Source organism: Orcinus orca, chromosome 8 (assembly GCF_937001465.1).
Source record: "Orcinus orca chromosome 8, mOrcOrc1.1, whole genome shotgun sequence".
Classification (NCBI taxonomy): Eukaryota; Metazoa; Chordata; class Mammalia; order Artiodactyla; family Delphinidae; genus Orcinus; species Orcinus orca.
Window position 1 is genome coordinate 104,042,109 of NC_064566.1, and position 19,160 is coordinate 104,061,268.

Here is a 19,160-nt window from a genome sequence, read left to right on the forward strand (position 1 = left end):
GTTGAATGAGTAAGAACTCCCGCAGAGGATTCGAGCTCACGTGGAGAACGGGTGCCAATATCAAATCAGAAGCCAACCTCTTTTCCTGTCTGCTGGACACAAAACGTTTTCAGATCTGGGCTGAGGTGTCCCAGAAAGCCTTTTTCTGTTTCCATCACAGAACAAGGCCTTCTCCTGCAAGCACGTATGAAAGTATGCTGAGAAGTAAAGAAGGAAGCGGAGCAGAAAATCAGAAAGCTTCTTTCCTGAAAGAGCTGAGGGCAGCTGCTGTGTTTTCCAGGCACCCTAGCCGGTGGCTCATTCTTGCCGGTGCTGAGCCTGCCCCGCCCAGTCACGGGCAGCACTCCTCACGGACCCCCCTCTGCGTTCCAGCAGCTGGGGTCCCCAGGAGCACCCAGAGCCTCAGGATCGGCAGCCTTTCTCCCCATTTCTGGGCACTCTCTGGTCGAGTGTTCAGTACACGGTCTCCTGGCTAAGGGGCAGAGCAAAATCGTGCTTGGGATTCTGCAAAGCAGCAGCAAGTATGCCGTCCTGGCTCCAGTTACCTTTGCAGCTACCGTGCGAGGGAGACAAGGAGCAGGTGGCTCTGCAGAATGGGGAATGGCCAGTGGACGTTTGAGACGAGCAGCACTTCCTACGACCCTTCAATATGATATTTTAAAGGTTACCCTGGAATTGCTGCAGCCACTCAGGCAGCAGAGGAAAGGTCTGCCTCTCTGTGATGGGTGAGATCTCCCTCACTCAGTCAATCAGGCAGTTGGCTCGTGGTTTATAGAACATTCCTCTAGGTGGTGCTATCAGGGACACAGTTTCCTGGGCAGGGGCGTAACTGTGAAGTCAAGAACTTGCTTATAAAGATGAAGAAGGGCTGAATGATAGTATCCCCAGGATCAGAAGCTCCTAGAACCTTCTGGAAGGAGCAGCTCACCAGTCTCAGTCTGCTCCTTGGAACCTCAAGGTCTGCAGGCCACTGGGTGTTGGGGGCTGTGAACCCCCTGGGCTGGAGCCAGACAGACCTAGATCCCAAACCTAAGTCAGCCACTTACCACCTGAGCTTCATTTTCCTCGTCTGAAAATGGAGTGATGATAACAGTACTGGTGTAAGAGCTCTGTTGTGAGGATTAAATGAGCCCATATGATATTAGTGTCTTAGCGAGGTGCCTGGGCAGACACTGAAGCTATTGCTGTTGCAGTCTCACGGTCCTGCCCAGCCTCATCAGGGTCGTGGGAGCATTTTAAATGACTGTGGGCACAATATCAGAAAAACAGTAGACTGAGTACTACAGGATTCTGGGTGTTTAAAGTGCAGCATATACTCCAGAAATATTTTATAGGCCTTTTGAAAACCTTGGGGCATTAACATCCCGCCCATCTCAATTTCTTAGAGGGCAGGGAATTACTGTATCAGAATTTTCAATGGTGGGTCCACACAGCAATTTTTCATATTCGTAAGGGTTCAAATGGCCACAGACCTTCGGCTCAGACGGTAGGAGTGACCGCAAGGTGAATCAGACATGTGTTGCCTTTTCCTTTCTGTCTGCTGCTAAGATCTCAGATAAAAAGACAGAAGACAGGGAGGGATAAAGGAAACAGCATAGACTTTGGGCCTGGCCAGCGAGAACCCAGATATCAGCTCTTCCACCTGGATGTCACTTATCCTCTTTGGGACTCATTTCTTATTTATTCATCCATTTATTCAATAGTAATTTTTGAGTACATAGTTTGTGCCAGGCTCTGCTGTGGGTACTTGGGATGTATCAGGGAACAAAACAGACCCCAAATTGAACCAGGGGTGGGGGGGCTTACATTCTAAAGGAGGGAGAGAGACTGTTGGAAATAAGCCTGATGCCTGAGCAAACAGTGCAGTGTTTCTATGACGGAGATTACAATCTCTCACTCCCACCAGTTGTTGTGGCGATAACAAGTGACTGTCCATGTATCAGGCATGGAATACAGTAGCCATTTAATAAAGTGTTGCAATTACTATTTTTTAAATTGCTCCCAGATTTCTTTAAACCCTTTAGACACTAAATGTGGAGTTTGCACCTGGAATGTGTTCGTTTATTCATTCAACAAACAACTATTGAGCTTCCATTATATGCTAGAACCTGTACTAGGCACCAGGGATATAAGTGAATAATATAAGAAAACATGGTCCCTGCCTTGAGCATCTCCCAGGCTGCTGCTGGTCCACATCTATTGGTCCATTGCACACTAGAGGAGAGGCCTTTGAGGGCACAAAGGCAGAGTGACCTTGAAGTTCAGGGTTTCTGAATCAGAATGGTCCACCTCACTGATGATTTTTTTTTTATTGACATATAATTGATTTACAATGTTGTGTTAATTTCTTCTGTACATCGAAGTGACTCAGTTATACATATATATATATTCTTTTTCATATTCTTTTCCATTATGGTTTATCATAGGATATTGAAGATAGTTCCCTGTGCTGTACAGTAGCACCTTGTTCTTTATCCATTCTGCATATGATAGTTTGCATCTACTAACCCCAAACTCCCATTCCTTCCCTCCCCCCCACCCCTGCTCCCCGTTGGCAACCACAAATCTGTTCTCTATATTTTGAGTCTGTTTTTGTTTGGTAGATATGTTCATTTGTGTCGTATTTTAGATTCCACATACAAGTGATACCATATGGTATTTGTCTTTCTCTTTCTGACTTACTCCCCTTAGTATGATAATCTCTAGGTCCAACCATGTTGCTGCAAATGACATTATTTCATTCTTTTTGATGGCTGAGTAATATTCCATTGTATATATAGACCACATCTTCTTTATTCATTCATTTGTTGACAGACATTTAGGTTGCTTCCATGTCCTGGCTATTGTAAATAGTGCTGCTATGAACATTGGGGGTACATGTATCTTTTTGAATTAGAGTTTTCTGCAGATATATGCCCAGGAGAGGGATTGCTGGATCATCTGGTAGCTCTATTTTTAGTTTTTTAAGGAACCTCCACACTGTTCTCCAGTGGCTGCACCAACTTACATTCCCACCAACAGTGTAGGAGGGTTCCCTTTCCTCCACACCCTCTCCAGCATTTGTTATTCGTAGACTTTTTAATGATGGCCATTCTGACTGCTGTGAGGTGGTACCTCATAGTTTGATTTGCATTTCTCTAATGATTAACTGATGTCGAGCATCTTTTCTTGTGCCTATTGGCCTTCTGATGATGTCTTCTTTAATTCAGCATACCCCAGCTATGGCTGGCGATTCTAGGAATGCCATGAACCAGGATATGGAGATTGGGGTCACTCCCAGGGACCCTAAGAAGGTTCCCAAGCAGGCCCGCGATTATATCCCCATTGCCACCGACCGCACGCGCCTGCTGGCGGAGGGCAAGAAGCCCCGGCAGCGCTACATGGAGAAGAGTGGCAAGTGCAACGTCCACCACGGCAACGTCCAGGAGACCTACCGCTACCTGAGCGACCTGTTCACCACCCTGGTGGACCTCAAGTGGCGCTTCAACCTGCTCGTCTTCACCATGGTCTACACCGTCACCTGGCTGTTCTTCGGGTTCATCTGGTGGCTCATTGCTTACATCCGGGGCGACCTGGACCACATCGGGGACCGGGAGTGGATCCCCTGTGTCGAAAACCTCAGTGGCTTCGTGTCTGCCTTCCTGTTCTCCATCGAGACCGAGACCACCATCGGGTACGGCTTCCGGGTGATCACGGAGAAGTGTCCGGAGGGCATCATCCTCCTTCTGGTCCAGGCCATCCTCGGCTCCATCGTCAACGCCTTCATGGTGGGGTGCATGTTCGTCAAGATCAGCCAGCCCAAGAAGAGAGCCGAGACCCTCATGTTCTCCAGCAACGCCGTCATCTCCCTGCGGGACGAGAAGCTCTGCCTCATGTTCAGGGTGGGCGACCTTCGCAACTCGCACATCGTGGAGGCCTCCATCCGCGCCAAGCTCATCAAGTCCCGGCAGACCAAGGAGGGGGAGTTCATCCCGCTGAACCAGACCGACATCAACGTGGGCTTCGACACGGGGGACGACCGCCTCTTCCTGGTGTCCCCGCTCATCATCTCTCACGAGATCAACGAGAAGAGCCCTTTCTGGGAGATGTCGCGGGCCCAGCTGAATCAGGAGGAGTTTGAAATCGTGGTCATCCTGGAAGGGATGGTGGAGGCAACAGGTGAGCCGCTTTCTCCTCCTCGGCCCCTCCCCTCAGGCCACTGCCAGGACTCCAGAAGGTGGAGACTCCAGACGGCAGCTGAACCGCCCGACCCCTGCATGGTGATCTGGGGGGTACCGTTCCTCAAGATGGAGGGGTGAGAGCAGCTAAGGTGTACAGAACCCGCCCAACGTCTGGGCCCATTCTAGACTCTAAACTCGCAGTAGCTCAGCAAGTGAGATAGTTTTCCTTCAGTTGTAGATATGGAAACAGAGACACATGCAAATTATTTACCCAGGAGCAAGGGCTCCTAAGTCATGGAGCCAGGATGCAGGTCAAAGCCAGGTGACCCAAAGCCAGCATTGGTTTCCAACAGGCTACACCTAACTGCTATCGTGGAGGTGGTGTCACCCAAAGAGACTTCTGTGAGCAAATAACTTTGGGAAACTCCCGGTTAAACAAAGGTCAACCGGCTTCTTACTGTAGGACTTGGCATTGTCTTTTTACGTGTGAATCACCTCCTGGGGAGAGGACAGGGTGCGGCATTTCCCAAACCCAAGGTTCCCAAAGTCACAGAATCCTCTTTTGGGAGAGACACCTATGGGCCCCTGTGGGCGCCTGTGGAGCAGCTGCCCCTCATCTTCCCTGTGGAAAGGGCTCCACGAACATGAGGTGTGCAGAAAACAGTGCATCGCACGCACACGTGTCCGGCCAGCGCCTCCCTGCCCAGCGACTGACTCACGGGCAGCCGAGCGCTTCCCAAGGCCGAGCTCCGTGCGGGGCTCGGGGAGCCCAAGGCCTGGGGGACCCCGCGTCCCCGCTGTATTCCCTGGGCTGAGGAGCCCCCGTTAACCTTGCACCCACCTCTGCTTCCTCCCCTTCTCCTGCCCCCCTTCTCTCCACTCACGAAGGAGTCTGAGCCTAAGGATGACTTGCAGAAATCTCCCCCGGGCTCGGGATATGCATAGTTTCCTACTCTGACAACAGCACTGGAGGGCTGGCTTTAAGCTCCTGTTAAAGATGCGGTGGCAGCTCTCTGCAGACAGGAAGGGCTCATGCTCAGCTCTGTGACTACAGCTTGTCTGCCACTCCACACTCTCCCCCAGAACGCTGGGGGCCTGGCACAAAGGGGCCAAACAAGCCTTCCTGGCCTCCTGAGAAGCTGGGTGCCGGGTGGGAGACTCGGACCGGGCAGCCACAGACCCTCCCTGTCGGAGCCAGTGGAACCGGCTGGGGTGCGAACTGGCTCCAGAGGCCTGGACGGAGCGGGCTGCTCGGCCATCTGCCGGGGGCCGAGCCTCGCCACGTGGCACATAGTGGCAGCCGAGGGAGCCCTTGGGGCCAGGACAGCTGGGATGCAGGGAGCCTCCTCCCACAGGGCCAGGGGCTTGCGGGTCACCCTGACCTTGGTGCCGGGCTCGGACCAGAACGTGGGCTGAGATTCTGGGAAAAGAGCTCCACTTGGAGGCCACAAAGGAGGGGTCAGGTCAGAGACGCGGGGACAAACAGGAAAGCGGTGCCTAAGCACGGCCCCTCATGCCCCAGCCCCGCCCTCACTGCCACCTGCTGGCCTCTCCCTCACGATGCCTCAAAGTCAGGTCCTGAGGTTGGCCTGCCCCGTCTGGCTGACCTCCTCTGCCCGCATGACCTGGGTAACCCTGGGTCTGCGGGGAGACAAGAGAAGGAGACCACCCACCCACACTGGCTCTGATCTCAGCATCTCTAAGAGCTTGGTTGCCACGCCTATGGAGCCAAGGACGGGCTGTGATTCGGGCCGAGGTTTGACCAGCGCAGCTCTGCGCAGCCTGCCTGTGAGTCTGGGCAGATTGCTCAACTTGTCAGCAAGAAGAGGCTAATAAACTTCACAGGCTCACTGGGGGCTAAGTGATGAAATGGAGCAGCATGTGGGAAGCACAGTGCCTGCCACCCAGAGGGGTTTCTGTCCTTTCCAAGTGCATTGGAACATGGATGCCAGATACACAAGTAGGTTTCCAGCCATGGGGCAGCCCCCTCCCAAGCGATGGGACAGAAGAAGGGCAGAAAGACCCCAAGAGGGTTGGCCCAAAGCTTACATGGAGGTCCTGTCCTGCTGTTTTCCCTGAGGCCCCAGAGACACCTGGCCCGTGTCTAGGCTGGTCAGTGCCCAGCTTGGGTCTCTGCACCTCTGCTGAGCTGGGGGGCTTGTCCAAGGACCGAGGGGAGAGGCCTGGTGCAGGCAGCACCCTGAGAGCAGAGAACAGGCTGCGAGCCGCAGCTTGTGGGCTACACTGGAGTTGCCCAGCACCGGAGCACCGAGTGGGGAGCAGCCTCTGCCCTGGGTCTGGTGTGTATGAGACTCCTGCCAGAGAACGTCCAAATTGGGGGGCTGGAGCAGGTGTCTCCTTCAGTCCCTGAAGAGCACAAGCTAGGACCTTCCTTGGCCGAAAGATTAAATATCAGAGAGCTGCTTCCCCATGACCCTGAGCTCAAAGGCATCCTCATCCATAAACAAAGCTGCCCTCTCTGGAGAGAACGAGCACCTAAAAATAACACAGGCATGCCAGGGCTGAGCGGACAGGGAATGGAGACAGCGGAGCCTGCTCCAGTCAAGGAGCCATGCTGTGAGCTTGTGTGTGCGTGTGTACGCACATGTAGGCTTCTGCCCATGTGTATCCACCCAAAACAACCCCTGGGTGTTCTAAGTGCCTGTCAGTTTCTCTGGGTTCAGCCATGCTGAATTTATCTTTGTTCAAACCCTTTTCCTGCCTCTTTTCTTGTCTCACTCTTCTAGAACTTAACTCATTTTCAGGAACCACGTCCATTTCTGAATTATCCACTCCAATCTCTAGGAACCAACTCCAAAATCTTGCATTGTTCATTTCTAATTTTCTGCCTCCATCACCCCTCGAGCTCCTTCAGGGCAAGGACCGTGTCTTATTCAGCGTTTTATTTGCATCATGCTTAGCACGAAGCAGACGTTCAACAAGTGCCTGATGAATGATTGGATGGATGGAGGGATGGATGGAGGGATGGATGGAGGGATGGATGATGGATGGATGGAGGGAGGGAGGGATGGATGGAGGGATGGATGGATGGAGGGATGGAGGGATGGATAACAGGGTGGGTGGATGGATGGATGGATGGATGGAGGGATGGATGGATGGATGGATGGATGGATGACTGATTGGTGGGTGATTGGATGGATAGGTGAATAGATGGATGGATAGATGGGTGGATGATGGATGGATAGCTGTGGCCACTCCTAACACATGTGCCTTCTGTTCACCCAGGCATGACTTGCCAAGCACGGAGCTCCTACATGGATACGGAGGTGCTCTGGGGCCACCGATTCACTCCAGTCCTCACCCTGGAAAAGGGCTTCTATGAGGTGGACTACAACACCTTCCACGACACCTATGAAACAAACACGCCCAGCTGCTGTGCCAAGGAGCTGGCAGAAATGAAGCGGGAAGGCCGGCTCCTGCAGTTCCTCCCCAGTCCCCCACTGCCAGCAGGCTGTGCTGGAGCAGAGCTGGACGCAGAGGCTGAGCAGGATGGAGAGGAAGAGCCTGAGGGTCCGAGTGGGTCCCGGGAGACCAGGGGCTCGGTGTGAGGATGGTACTCTCCCCGCGACCTCCCCTCACTAGCTCCTCATGAGCACAGATGCTGCAAGGCTGGGGGTGGAGGCGTGAACCAGCTGAGTGTGCTGGGGGTCAGCCAGGAGCCGTTAGGCTCTGTGGGGAGGAGCAGTAACCCAGTCCTGGCACCTCCCAGCTCTTGCCTGGGTCCCCGTGGCAGTGCTGCTTCTTCTCCCCTGGCCTCTGTCACACTGGCTAAGGGCCAGGCCAGGAGGGGTTGCCCCACAGTGAAACACACAGGTGGCCTCTGTCCTCACACCCCTCTCTCTGCCAACTGGCCCGGATCACCTTTCTCTTTGGGTTTCACACACCCACTGGCAGAACCCCTCCAGGGATGACACCTAGAGAGGGCTGTCACCCCCTTCCCCTCATTCTGATCACCCTGGGGCTGGTGGATTCAGGGCGGGGAGATTCTGCCTGCCCGGAAGCTCAAAACCCGGGTCCTCGGGGGAGCTCACAGACTTCGGGGTTAAGGTTGATCCAAGTCTTGCAGCAGTTCCTTGCAAATCTGTGACCAGTGACCCCTTAGTGAGCTACAGAGTGCAAGGCCCTTGTGGACGATCCCTGCATTACCTGTGAAGTGTGTGTTCTCCCCTGCTGTGTTCTGTGTGTCTAACGTAGCCTACAGATCACTGCTTTCCTCTGGGTGACATTTAGTCGGGGCCCTGGGCTGCAGAGCACCTCGGGCACGTGCAGCGTCATCGGCGGTCACTTCCTGGCCTTCCCAGCCACACCGTGCCTGCACTTCCCACCAAAGAGAGAACCCCAGCAGCTGGATCTTTGCTGGGACTATCGGCCCAAGAGTCTCAAAGTACTTCTGAGCTTCACTGTGGTTTAACTCACAATCTCAGAAATCCCACGGTGCGATCCAGGGAGAATGCTGAGGTCAGAGGACAGGAAGAGCCAGTCGGTGTGAAACAGGGAGGGGGAGGAAAGAAACACAGAGAAAGGCGGGCAACTCAAATTTTACAATCAGCAGCAGCAGCAATTCTCGCTGAGATTGCTGACTTCAATCTCTGTTACCAGGCGATGTATGGACGTGAAGCAATGGGAGAGGTGCCCGCAGAGGCGGCGTCACCTTTGAACCCAGGCTGGCCACCCTCAGCTGGTGCCTAGGCCTGGGCCCTGGGCCTCCCTCCGGCAGGCAGGAGTCTAACACGGCGGCTGGGCCTGGAGAGCAGAGATGATGGCCAGGGGCGGGGGGTGGCGTCACCCTCACCTTGCAGACACGGAGAATCAGGGAGGGGGTGAACGGTAAGAGAGAGTTGAGTGGACAATGGCATGGGACTTCCCTGGCGGTCCGTTGGTTAGGACTTGACACTTTCACTGCCAAGGGCCTGGGTTCAATCCTGGTCAGGGAACTGAGATCCCACAGCCGTGTGGCACAGACAAAAAAAAGAAAAAAAATGACAATGGCAGAGGTTTTTCCTTTCCAGTCTAGAGGCGCAGGAAGAGGATGGACAGACGGTGCAGCTGTCACAGCGATGGGGCACGTCTGGCATGGGTGGAGGCCGACAAGTTTCTCATTAGCTGACCTAGACCTGGAGAGAGCTGTCAGATATTCTGGCCACAGAACTAGGGAGGCCTCACCACCACTGCACAGCTCTCAGCTGGCCTCTGAAAATGGAAGCATCTTCCTGCCCCAGACACGAATGGCTTCCCTGGGACTGAGAGCAGGAAGCTACGGCAGAACCAAGGGGACTGGGTTTGGATCTCAGGCCCAGTTCCCCTGGGGCTGGGTTTTCCAGGTCCTGGGGCTGCAGAGAAGAGAAGCAGGCATCCACACTTGGGGGGAGGGGCACCCTGGTGCTTGGGCCCGGGGGCTGGAGCTGGACAGGTGGGCGCCGGAAATCAGTGAGCAGTGGGCACCCGACAGAGGCGTGGTACTGGGTCCTGGCTCCTGGCATCCTTCTGCGGTGAAGCAGGGCTTGGAGGGAACGGGGAATGAGCTGGAATGCTGCCCTCTGGGGGAAAGGGAACAGGCAGGCTGGCGCACCCCAGTGGGGCACTGCTCACAGTCAGGAATCTAAGGCAGGGAGCCTATTACCAAGACCGGCTGCCCCAGGGCTGGAGGAGCTACAGCTGGAACTGCCAGGCCGGAGGGCCGGTCCTCAGCTCAGGCCCGCCAGGTCCAAGGCTTGCACTTCAGGACTCTTTCCTCGCCCCTCCCACCCCCAGCAGATCTAAATGCTGCTTTTGTCAAAACCGATCAGTGCCTGCAGGCTTAGAGCCCTCGGTGAGGCAGCTAAGCAAGGACGGGGCAACCACGGGAGAAGCTGGCCTTGCAGCTGGACTGGGTCCTGGGCCTGTTTCACACCTGCCTCCTTAGCATCCCCAGGGGGCCACATGAGCCACTATCCTGTTCCCTAGCTCGGCAGTAGCCTCCAGGAACCTGGGCCACAGCACGTCCATCAGCCAACTACAGACGCTGTGGAGGCCACAGAAGAGGAAGAGAAGAGCACAATCCTATTCCAAAGCCCTCTGATGGGCCAGAGCTCACTCTACTGGGATGAAGCAGGTAGTAAGCCCAGTGTACACATTAGCTGCTCTGTCTCAAGAAAATTCAAACGCAAGACGACTGCCCTTTTTATCCCAAGGCAAGCCTTTCTTGATGACCAATTGATCTAACTAAAGTTTTGAAACATTCTCCAAATCATTTTCTGGAAGTTCTTGTATAAACATGGACTCACTCAATGTAAAGTCTGACGAAGGTCAGAACCTCAGTGGAGATCACTTTAAAAACACTGCATCGGCCCACAAGCCACCTGTGGGTCCCAGCCCTTAGCTGCACGGCTCTGAGATCACCCATCGCCTCTGATGGGCCACAGAGAGGTGAGCCAGGCTGTAAGGGGGGGCTTCCCACGGGCCTCAGCATCTCCTAAATCCCAAAGAATGTTCTCATGGGTCAGACCCTAAAAGCCTTGGGAGCTAACTTCCTGCCTCAGCTTCCATGTCCTTCCTATCTGGAGCCGTTCCCTGTAAGGGAGAAGCCCCCAGGAGCTCAGAAGAAGGTAAGTCCCCCCTAGTCATCCTCTCGCCATCAGTCTGACACCTGCTAGGTCTCCACAGCCTTGCCCAAAGGCCCCTGGTCCTGGGCCAGGTTGAATGGGTTTTGCCCGTGACTCTCCCCTCCAGGTGCCACCCTTGCTGTGCAGTCAGCCCACTTTCTGTCATTTCCTCATGCTGCTTGAGGCCCTGGCCGGAGCAGCTGGCCTTGACGGAGGGGAAGGAGCCCTTGTCCGTCTGCGGGAGCCCTCCTGCTTGTGATTGGTAACAGCCGGCACCTTCTGCAACATGCTGGTCCCACGCCTGCCTTCCAGCATGCTTCAGCCCTGTGTCTCCCGCGAGCTGAGAGCCACAGAAACTCGAAGTTTTTGTACGGAAGTTGCCAGAAACTAAAACGAACCCCCCCACACCAAAAGTTGCCTGTTGTTGTCTAAGAATATGCCCTGAACACATCTCTGCGCAAACACCATTTACTGTGCACCTACTACGTGCCCAGCGATGGGTTAGGCCCTTGCCCGGAAGATGCCACTGATTTCTCAAAACACTGCAGAGAAGCTCTTGGGAACCCCTTGCTACCAAAGCGATAACTGAGATTCAGCAAGGTTAGTTCGTTTGCTCAAGGCCACAAGTAATCAGAGGAGGCAGGGCCTCTGGGTCCAACAGAGTCTCCCAAACAAACACAGATGTGCCGTCATCCTACATAACGCCCGCCCCCAGGGCAGCTCCTGAGCTCGCTGCAGAGGTAAGGCCGCCCACCTCTTCCGGTGGCCCCTGTGCCCTGCTGTGGACTGTCAGCTTCCAGCCCCCAGCAATGTTCTCCTGTGGCAGGATAATTGGGAAACACCTCTTTTCTGATCCTGAGAGAATTAATGAGCTGTGAAAAGAGATTAGATGGGTAGTCATCGCTTTGAGGAAGAAGCCACTTATTCTGCTCAACTTGGTTTTTGCTAATGACATCCTCTTAAACTCCTGTGTCAAATCCCTTCTGCCCAGTGTAGGATTTGTCAGTCTTCTTATTAAAAAGAACACCATTACACAGCTAAAAAAAAATCATCCAATAAAGTGGATTTGATCTTAACAGAACTTTTTCTCGTTTTAAGTAGATGGCTGTTGGTTTCCCATTCGAATTCACTGCCAGTTTAAGCAAACTTGTCCTTCTTGTTTTCACCAGTCTAAAAACACAGTATCAATATCTAAACTAGAGTGGAGGCAGATTCTGGGAGAGGAAACTGGAGGTGGAGAGCTGGACCAGGGGTCAGGGCTCAGCCTCAGGCCAAGGGCAGGGTGAGGGCACCATCACCCAGAGGATGTGAGCGATGTGTTTCTCCTGCGCATTCATTCCCTCCCCCAGATCATTCTCACACACTCTTTCATGTTAAATATTCAGAATCTGGGACTTCCTTGGTTGTCCAGTGGTTAAGACTTCACGCTTCCTCTGCAGGGGGTGTAGGTTCTATCTACACCTGGTTGGGGAACTAAGATCCTGCATGCCACATGAACCAAAAAATAATAATAATAATAATAAATATTCAGAACCTACACTACCTAAATAATGAGGGTCTCAAAAATAAACTCAAAATGGACTAAAGACCTACATGTAAGGCCAGATACTATAAAACTCTTAGAGGAAAACACAGGCAGAACACTCTATGACATAAATCACAGCAAGATCCTTTTTGACCCACCTCCTAGGGAAATGGAAATAAAAACAAAAATAAACAAATGGGAACCTAATGAAACTTCAAAGCTTTTGCACAGCAAAGGAAACCATAAACAAGACAAAAAGACAACCCTCAGAATGGGGGAAAATATTTGCAGATGAAGCAACTGACAAAGGATTAATCTCCAAAATTTACAAGCAGCTCATGCAGTTCAATATCAAAAAAACAAACAACCCAATCCAAAAATGGGCAGAAGACCTAAATAGACATTTCTCCAAAGAAGATATACAGACTGTCAACAAACACATGAAAGGATGCTCAACATCACTAATCATTAGAGAAACGCAAATCAAAACCACAATGAGGTATCACCTCACACAGGGCAGAATGGCCATCATCAAAAAACCTACAAACAATAAATGCTGGAGAGGGTGTGGAGAAAAGGGAACCCTCTTACACTGTTGGTGGGAATGTAAATTGATACAACCACTAGGGAGAACAGTATGGAGGTTCCTTAAAAAACTAAAAATAGAACTACCATACGACCCAGCAATCCCACTACTGGTCATATACCCTGAGAAAACCATAATTCAAAAACAGTCATGTACCACAATGTTCACTGCAGCTGTATTTACAATAGCCAGGACATGGAAGCCACCTAAGTGTCCATCGACAGATGAATGGATAAAGAAGATGTGGCACATATATACAATGGAATATTACTCAGCCATAAAAAGAAACGAAATTGACTTATTTGTAGTGAGGTGGATGGACCTAGAGACTGTCATACAGAGTGAAGTAAGTCAGAAAGAGAAAAACAAATACTGCATGCTAACACATATATATGGAATCTAAAAAAAAAAAAAAAGGTTCTGAAAAACCTAGGGGTAGGACAGGAATAAAGACGCAGACGTAGAGAATGGACTTGAGGACACGGGGAGGAGGAAGGGTAAGCTGGGACGAAGTGAGAGAGTGACATTGACATATACACACTACCAAATGTAAAATAGATAGCTAGTGGGAAGCAGCCACATAGCACAGGGAGATCAGCTCGGTGCTTTGTGACCACCTAGAGGGGTGGGATAGGGAGGGTGGGAGGGAGACACAAGAGGGAGGAGATATGGGGATATATGTATATGTATAGCTGATTCACTTTGTTATAAAGCAGAAACTAACACACCATCGTAAAGCAATTATACTCCAATAAAGATGTTAAGGGCTTCCCTGGTGGCGCAGTGGTTGAGAGTCCACCTGCCGATGCAGGGGACACGGGTTCGTACCCCGGTCCGGGAGGATCCCACGTGCCGCGGAGCGGCTGGGCCCGTGAGCCATGGCCGCTGAGCCTGCGCGTCCGGAGCCTGTGCTCCGCAATGGGAGAGGCCAAAACAGTGGCCGCCTACCGCAAAAAAAAAAAAAAAAAAAAAAAAGATGTTAAAATAATAATAATAATAATGAGTGTCTAAAAGCACCCAGTGCAGCGAGCCCCTGCACTGGTGTCTGCATTCATCACATTAATTAGCAAAAGGATTGATTTTACTGAAGAATGGGGGAGGGGCAGAGGAGGCTGGGGTGTGTCACGGGCACAGGACTTCAGGATTTTCAAGTGAAGGCCAATCTCTCTGCTGAGATTATCATTAGAGGATTTACAATTGGCTTCCCTTCTGCTCAGTCCACCCGATGGGAACTGAACAGTTCAGATCTACGAAATAGGTTAAGGAAATGTCCCTCACTTAAACCATTCTGAAAGGATAAAACAGCTCTGCAGGGCTTTGATTTAGGATGGGACGCGGTATTCTCAGTTGTGGAGGAAATGCAGCACTGATGTGTGGGAGCATCTTCCTTGTCTGGCTCTGTGGCCCACCTATGTGCCCAGGCATGGCTTAGGCTGGTCCAGCCGCTACGACAAAAATACCACAGACTGGGTGGCTTACACAACAAACATCTATTTCTCACAGTTTGGTAGGCTGGGAAGTCCAAGATCAAAGTTCCGGCAGATTTGGTGTCGATGAGAGCCTGCTTCCTGGTTCATACACGGCTGTCTTCTCACTGTATCTTCTCACAGTGGAAGGGGTGAGGGAGCTCTCCAGGGTCTCTTTTACAAGGGCACAGATGCCATTTGTGAGGGCTCCACCCTCATCACCTAGTCAGCTACAAAGACCCCACTTCCTTGTACCATCACCTTAGGGGTCAGGATTGCAACATGTGAACCTGGAGGGGACACAACCATTCAGTCCATATGGAAGCACGAGCAGATCAGTGCATGTGCCCAAGGCCATAGCAGGTAAATTAGCCTTGGGCAAAAGCACCTGGTAATACTGAGGGTGAGACGGCCTTCATGGTGGTGATGTGGAATACAAAACACGCACAAAGGCCAGGAAGTTCTGGGAATGGCTGGCCGATCGCCTGCAGGGATGTCTCTTTGCTGGGGATCGTGCTGCAAAGACTGTTCAGTATCAGAAGGGAAACTCCAAGTCAGGGGGCAACAAATGTCCCCTCAATAGACACATTTGCCACTCAAGCCTGAATCACAATTTGAGGAAGGAGAACTACACACAGGTTTCTAGGAAAATGCAAAAATCTGAACCTTTTCCTCAGAAAACCGACCTTGCCCAGAAGGTCCAGTCTTCGCTTGTGCCAGTCAGAGAAGCAGGGTGAGACGCGTGCCCTGGGCATCCCTTTGGACCCTTAGGTGCAGCTGTAAAGCGTGCTGACTTCTGTACGGCAGATAAATGTCTAGGAAGGAGTTTCAGAAACAGAAATATTCCAGACTTTCTCTCTAAGGAACTATTTACATTTACTCAGAAACTGCTACTAAAATAACCTCGACTCTCTTAGTGAAGGCAAACACCCTAAATCACAGGGGAGGAATTAATGAGAATGTGGGCACATGGTACTTTGAACATCATTCTTCTATCCCGTGGCAACAGTGTAAGTGGAGAAATCCAGGGCTGAGGACGTGAGGCTGCTGGTGGTAAGAACGTGGTTGATAAGTACATGCATTAAGGAGCCCTTTGTGTGCACACACCGAATGTCATGGTCACATTCCAAATCGCCTCTTAAGTAACCATGCTCACGGATCATATGCTAGTTCTATATTTAGTTTTTTTAAGGAAACTCCATACTGTTCTCCATAGTGGCTTTACCAAGTTACATTCCCACCAACAGTGTAGGAGGGTTCCCTTTTCTCCACACTCTCTCCAGCACTTATTGTCTTTTCACTTTTTTTTTTTTTTGGCCACCAAGCTGCGTGGCTTGCAGGATCTCAGTTTCCCAACCAGGGATGCAACCTGAGGCCACAGCAGTGAAAGTCTGGAATCCTAACTACTAGGCCACTTGTTGGTAGACTTTTTTTTTTTTTTGGCTGCATTGGGTCTTCGTTGCTGTGCAGGCTTTGTCTAGTTGTGGCGAGCGGGGGCTACTCTTCGTTGCAGTGGGCAGGCTTCTCATTGTGGTGGCTTCTCTTGTTGTGGAGCACGGACTCTAGGCACGCGGGCTTCAATAGTTGTGGCAAGTGGACTCAGTAGTTGTGGCTCACGGGCTCTAGAGCACAGGCTCAGTAGTTGTGGCACAGGGGCTTAGGTGCTCCGTGGCATGTGGGGTCTTCCTGGACCAGGGCTTGAACCCATGTCCCCTGCATTGGCAGGTGGATCCTTAACCACTGTACCACCAGGGAAGTCTGGTAGATTTTTTGATGATGGCCATTCTGACTCCTGTGAGACGATACATCATTGTAGTTTTGATTTGCGTTTCTCTAATAATTAACGATGTTGAGCATCTTTCGATATATACACACTAGTGTATATAAAATACATAACTAATAAGGACCTACTGTATAGCACAGGGAACTCTACTCCATACTCCGTAATGAACTACATGGGGAGACAATCTAAAAAAGAGTGGCTACATGTATATGTATAACTGATTCAGTTTGCTGTACACCCAAAACTAACACAACATTGTAAATCAACTATATTCCAATAAAATTTTTTTTAAATAGTAAAACTAAAAAAATTTGAAAATAAAAAAATTTAACCATGCTCATGGAAGAGACTACAGTCAGCCCTGTGTGATTTGACCCTTCTCAGCTGTGACCATTTTCTCTCCTAACCTGATGAAGCCATCAGCCACGGTTATTGAGGAATTCGCCCACCATCTGTCTGCTCACAGAGGAAGAGTCCAGCTGGATCTGGTCCATGGAGACAGATGGGAAGGAGGGGAGGGGTGTTTGCTGAATCCAGATGCACCTGATGGGTAGAAACCTGGCTGTTTACCTGCCTGTCGTTCCCATCGGAACCGGCCTGGGTGTAGCCCTCACCTTCCTCCTCTCCAGGGTGAGCGCCAGACGAGAACTCTGCCCAGTGGACACACCCCCACCTTCAGGGGTCCCTGTGGCCTTTTCATATATAAGGAGAGAATCCCGTGGGGTAGCGGCTCTTCCCAAGCGTCCCAGGATCCCAGTGGGTCCACGGTAGCAGGAGAACCTGGACCCTGGTTCATCCTGACCTTTCCCTCCAGGCTCAGTGGAGGTGTGCTCGGCACCCCAACGTCATCTCATCCGTTAAAGGTTAAAAACTACTCATCAGAGAACATGACACCAACTCTGCACACATCCAAAGGATCTCTGATTTCATTGCCCCAATCTTCCCACACATTCCTCGGTCAATGTTCACGGAGCACCTTCTAGGCACCAGAAGCAGGAACAGGCACTGTGGATTCAGCAGCGATGGAGACCGATATGTCTCTGCCCACCCTGGAATTTCCCATCTGGTGGGGATCATGGAGGGAGACAGAGAAAGTCCCAAACTAATGAAAGGATGAGAGTTTGCAAGAAGGGCTGTGGAGGAAACACGCAGGGGCCTGAGGTGGAGAACGGCGGGGCTGGGACGGGCACGTGAGGAGGGATGGGCTGCCGGGTGCGGTGGTGGCACTGAGTGATTCTGAAAGGCCTGCAGTGGAAGATACTGGGAGGAAAGGCCAGGAGGCTGCAGCCCTGGGGGCGGGGCAAGTAGAGCTCAGACCTGCCTGACCGGGAGACAGGGCTGTGAGTGTGGCTTTTATTCCAATGACAGCGGAAAGCAATGCAGAGGGTTTATCACATAGGCGGCCAGGCACGCTTCTCTTTGAGATGCTGTGGGCTCAGGAGCGGGGCCCTTTTTCCCCCGGGGGCTCACAGGTTCTCAGCCACATGGGGACGCTTTGAGCTGCTCAGTCTGGCTGTTCTCAACCTTGGACCTTAAGGTCTAAAAGCCACCGATAATTCTAAATACTTCATCATAAATATTAACAAGTTGTAAACTCAGGAGCCATTCTGAGCAAATTCATTCCAAGTATGACTGCCCATCCCATACACGTCAGACGCTGATCAGATTGTGTGAGGACCCTTATAAGTGCCACAAACCACACCCATGTCCACCTTCTGCATTTCCCACCTGTGCCTGGGCTGCAGCTCCACGAGCCCCCTACACGGACTGTGCTCTGGCTACTTAAGGATGTGGAAAAAGGCTTCCTCCTGTGTGGCCCTGACCTTGAGCTCTTCCCATTCATCTCTCACAGACGGCAGGCTCTCTTCACGGCAACACTTCCAGGCAGCATCTGAAAGAGAAAACTAGTCTCTTTTCAAAGCCTTTCAAGTTTCCACTTTAAAAAAGGAAATTTCATTCCTTAAAGCGCCGCTCGTGTGTATGACCTGTGCATGACACCTCGAAAACTGGCGTTGCTTTGTGTGATGCCAGAGAAATCCAGCTCTCGCTCTGCTCCCAACCCCTCTCCCCCGCAGGATCTCCCTCCCCAGTTTCAATCATGAGCCCCCGAGATGCCCACACCCTGCCCTCCCTCCCCACCCACTTTCTGCCACTTAACGCCTCATGGCTCCCTAAATTTTTTTCTCTAAAGGCTACTCCAAGGATGTTAGCCCCCAAGTTACACTTACTTCTCCTTCCTCCTCTGCATATGCAATAAGGTTGTATTTGAGACAACAACAGCAAAACCAAAACCTTTTCAGGATGAAAGTGTTCAGGGAGATGGTTCTTTACGGGTGGAATTAGGACGTCCCCAGAAGTCTTTTCAGGCATCCTTTCGGGACAGACTTAACCTGCAATCACTTCCTCAGCAAACATTTGATGAGTACCTCCTATGATGTGAGCATCCTGCCAGGAGCTGGGGACACAGAATTGACTAAGACATGGTCCCTGCCCTTAGGGAGCCCACAGCAGAATTGGGTAGAGTTGCTCTGATTCATCTCATTGACCAGTCATCTCAATCTGTTTTATAGACACAGAAACGCCCATGTTGTTGGCGACTAGAGGAAAGAACGAGGTAAAATACCTGAACACGTTCATGAAAAATTATTGAAAGACCCCAAATGCAGGTGCTGTCTATAAAGTCAGTGACTGGCCATCAAATCAGGATTAATGATTTAGCACATGTAGAATGTGCTATTAAAAGGCATTCCAGGCCAAACCTTCATACCCTCCACACCTACCACTTTCAGATCGTGTTCATCGTCTTCAGCTTAGTCTGTGGAGAACTGGTCGACCAGCAGCACTTAACCCTACGTTCCATCAGCCATTTACCATCTGCGATACTGAGCTCACAGTATGCAGAGAACAAGTCTGAGTATTAGGATTTTTCCGGGCTTCCTCCCGGCTAAAACATAGGCACGGATTGGATCCATGCATCCCTTTTTCTGATGTAACAATTGTGAACACAGTTTCCAGGATGTTTTTCATGCTCCAAGTAA

General features: G+C 51.4%; 1 protein-coding gene across 1 annotated transcript; it reads left to right on the top strand.

The window, feature by feature from the left end:
* The first annotated feature begins 2,976 nt into the window (after positions 1-2,976).
* On the top strand, positions 2,977-9,119 carry KCNJ5 (potassium inwardly rectifying channel subfamily J member 5). The gene is made up of 2 exons (XM_033406968.2): positions 2,977-4,158; positions 7,407-9,119. Exons 1-2 carry the CDS (start codon positions 3,189-3,191, stop codon positions 7,727-7,729), a joined length of 1,293 nt encoding a protein of 430 aa, XP_033262859.2. The 5' UTR covers positions 2,977-3,188; the 3' UTR covers positions 7,730-9,119.
* The last annotated feature ends 10,041 nt before the right edge of the window (positions 9,120-19,160 follow it).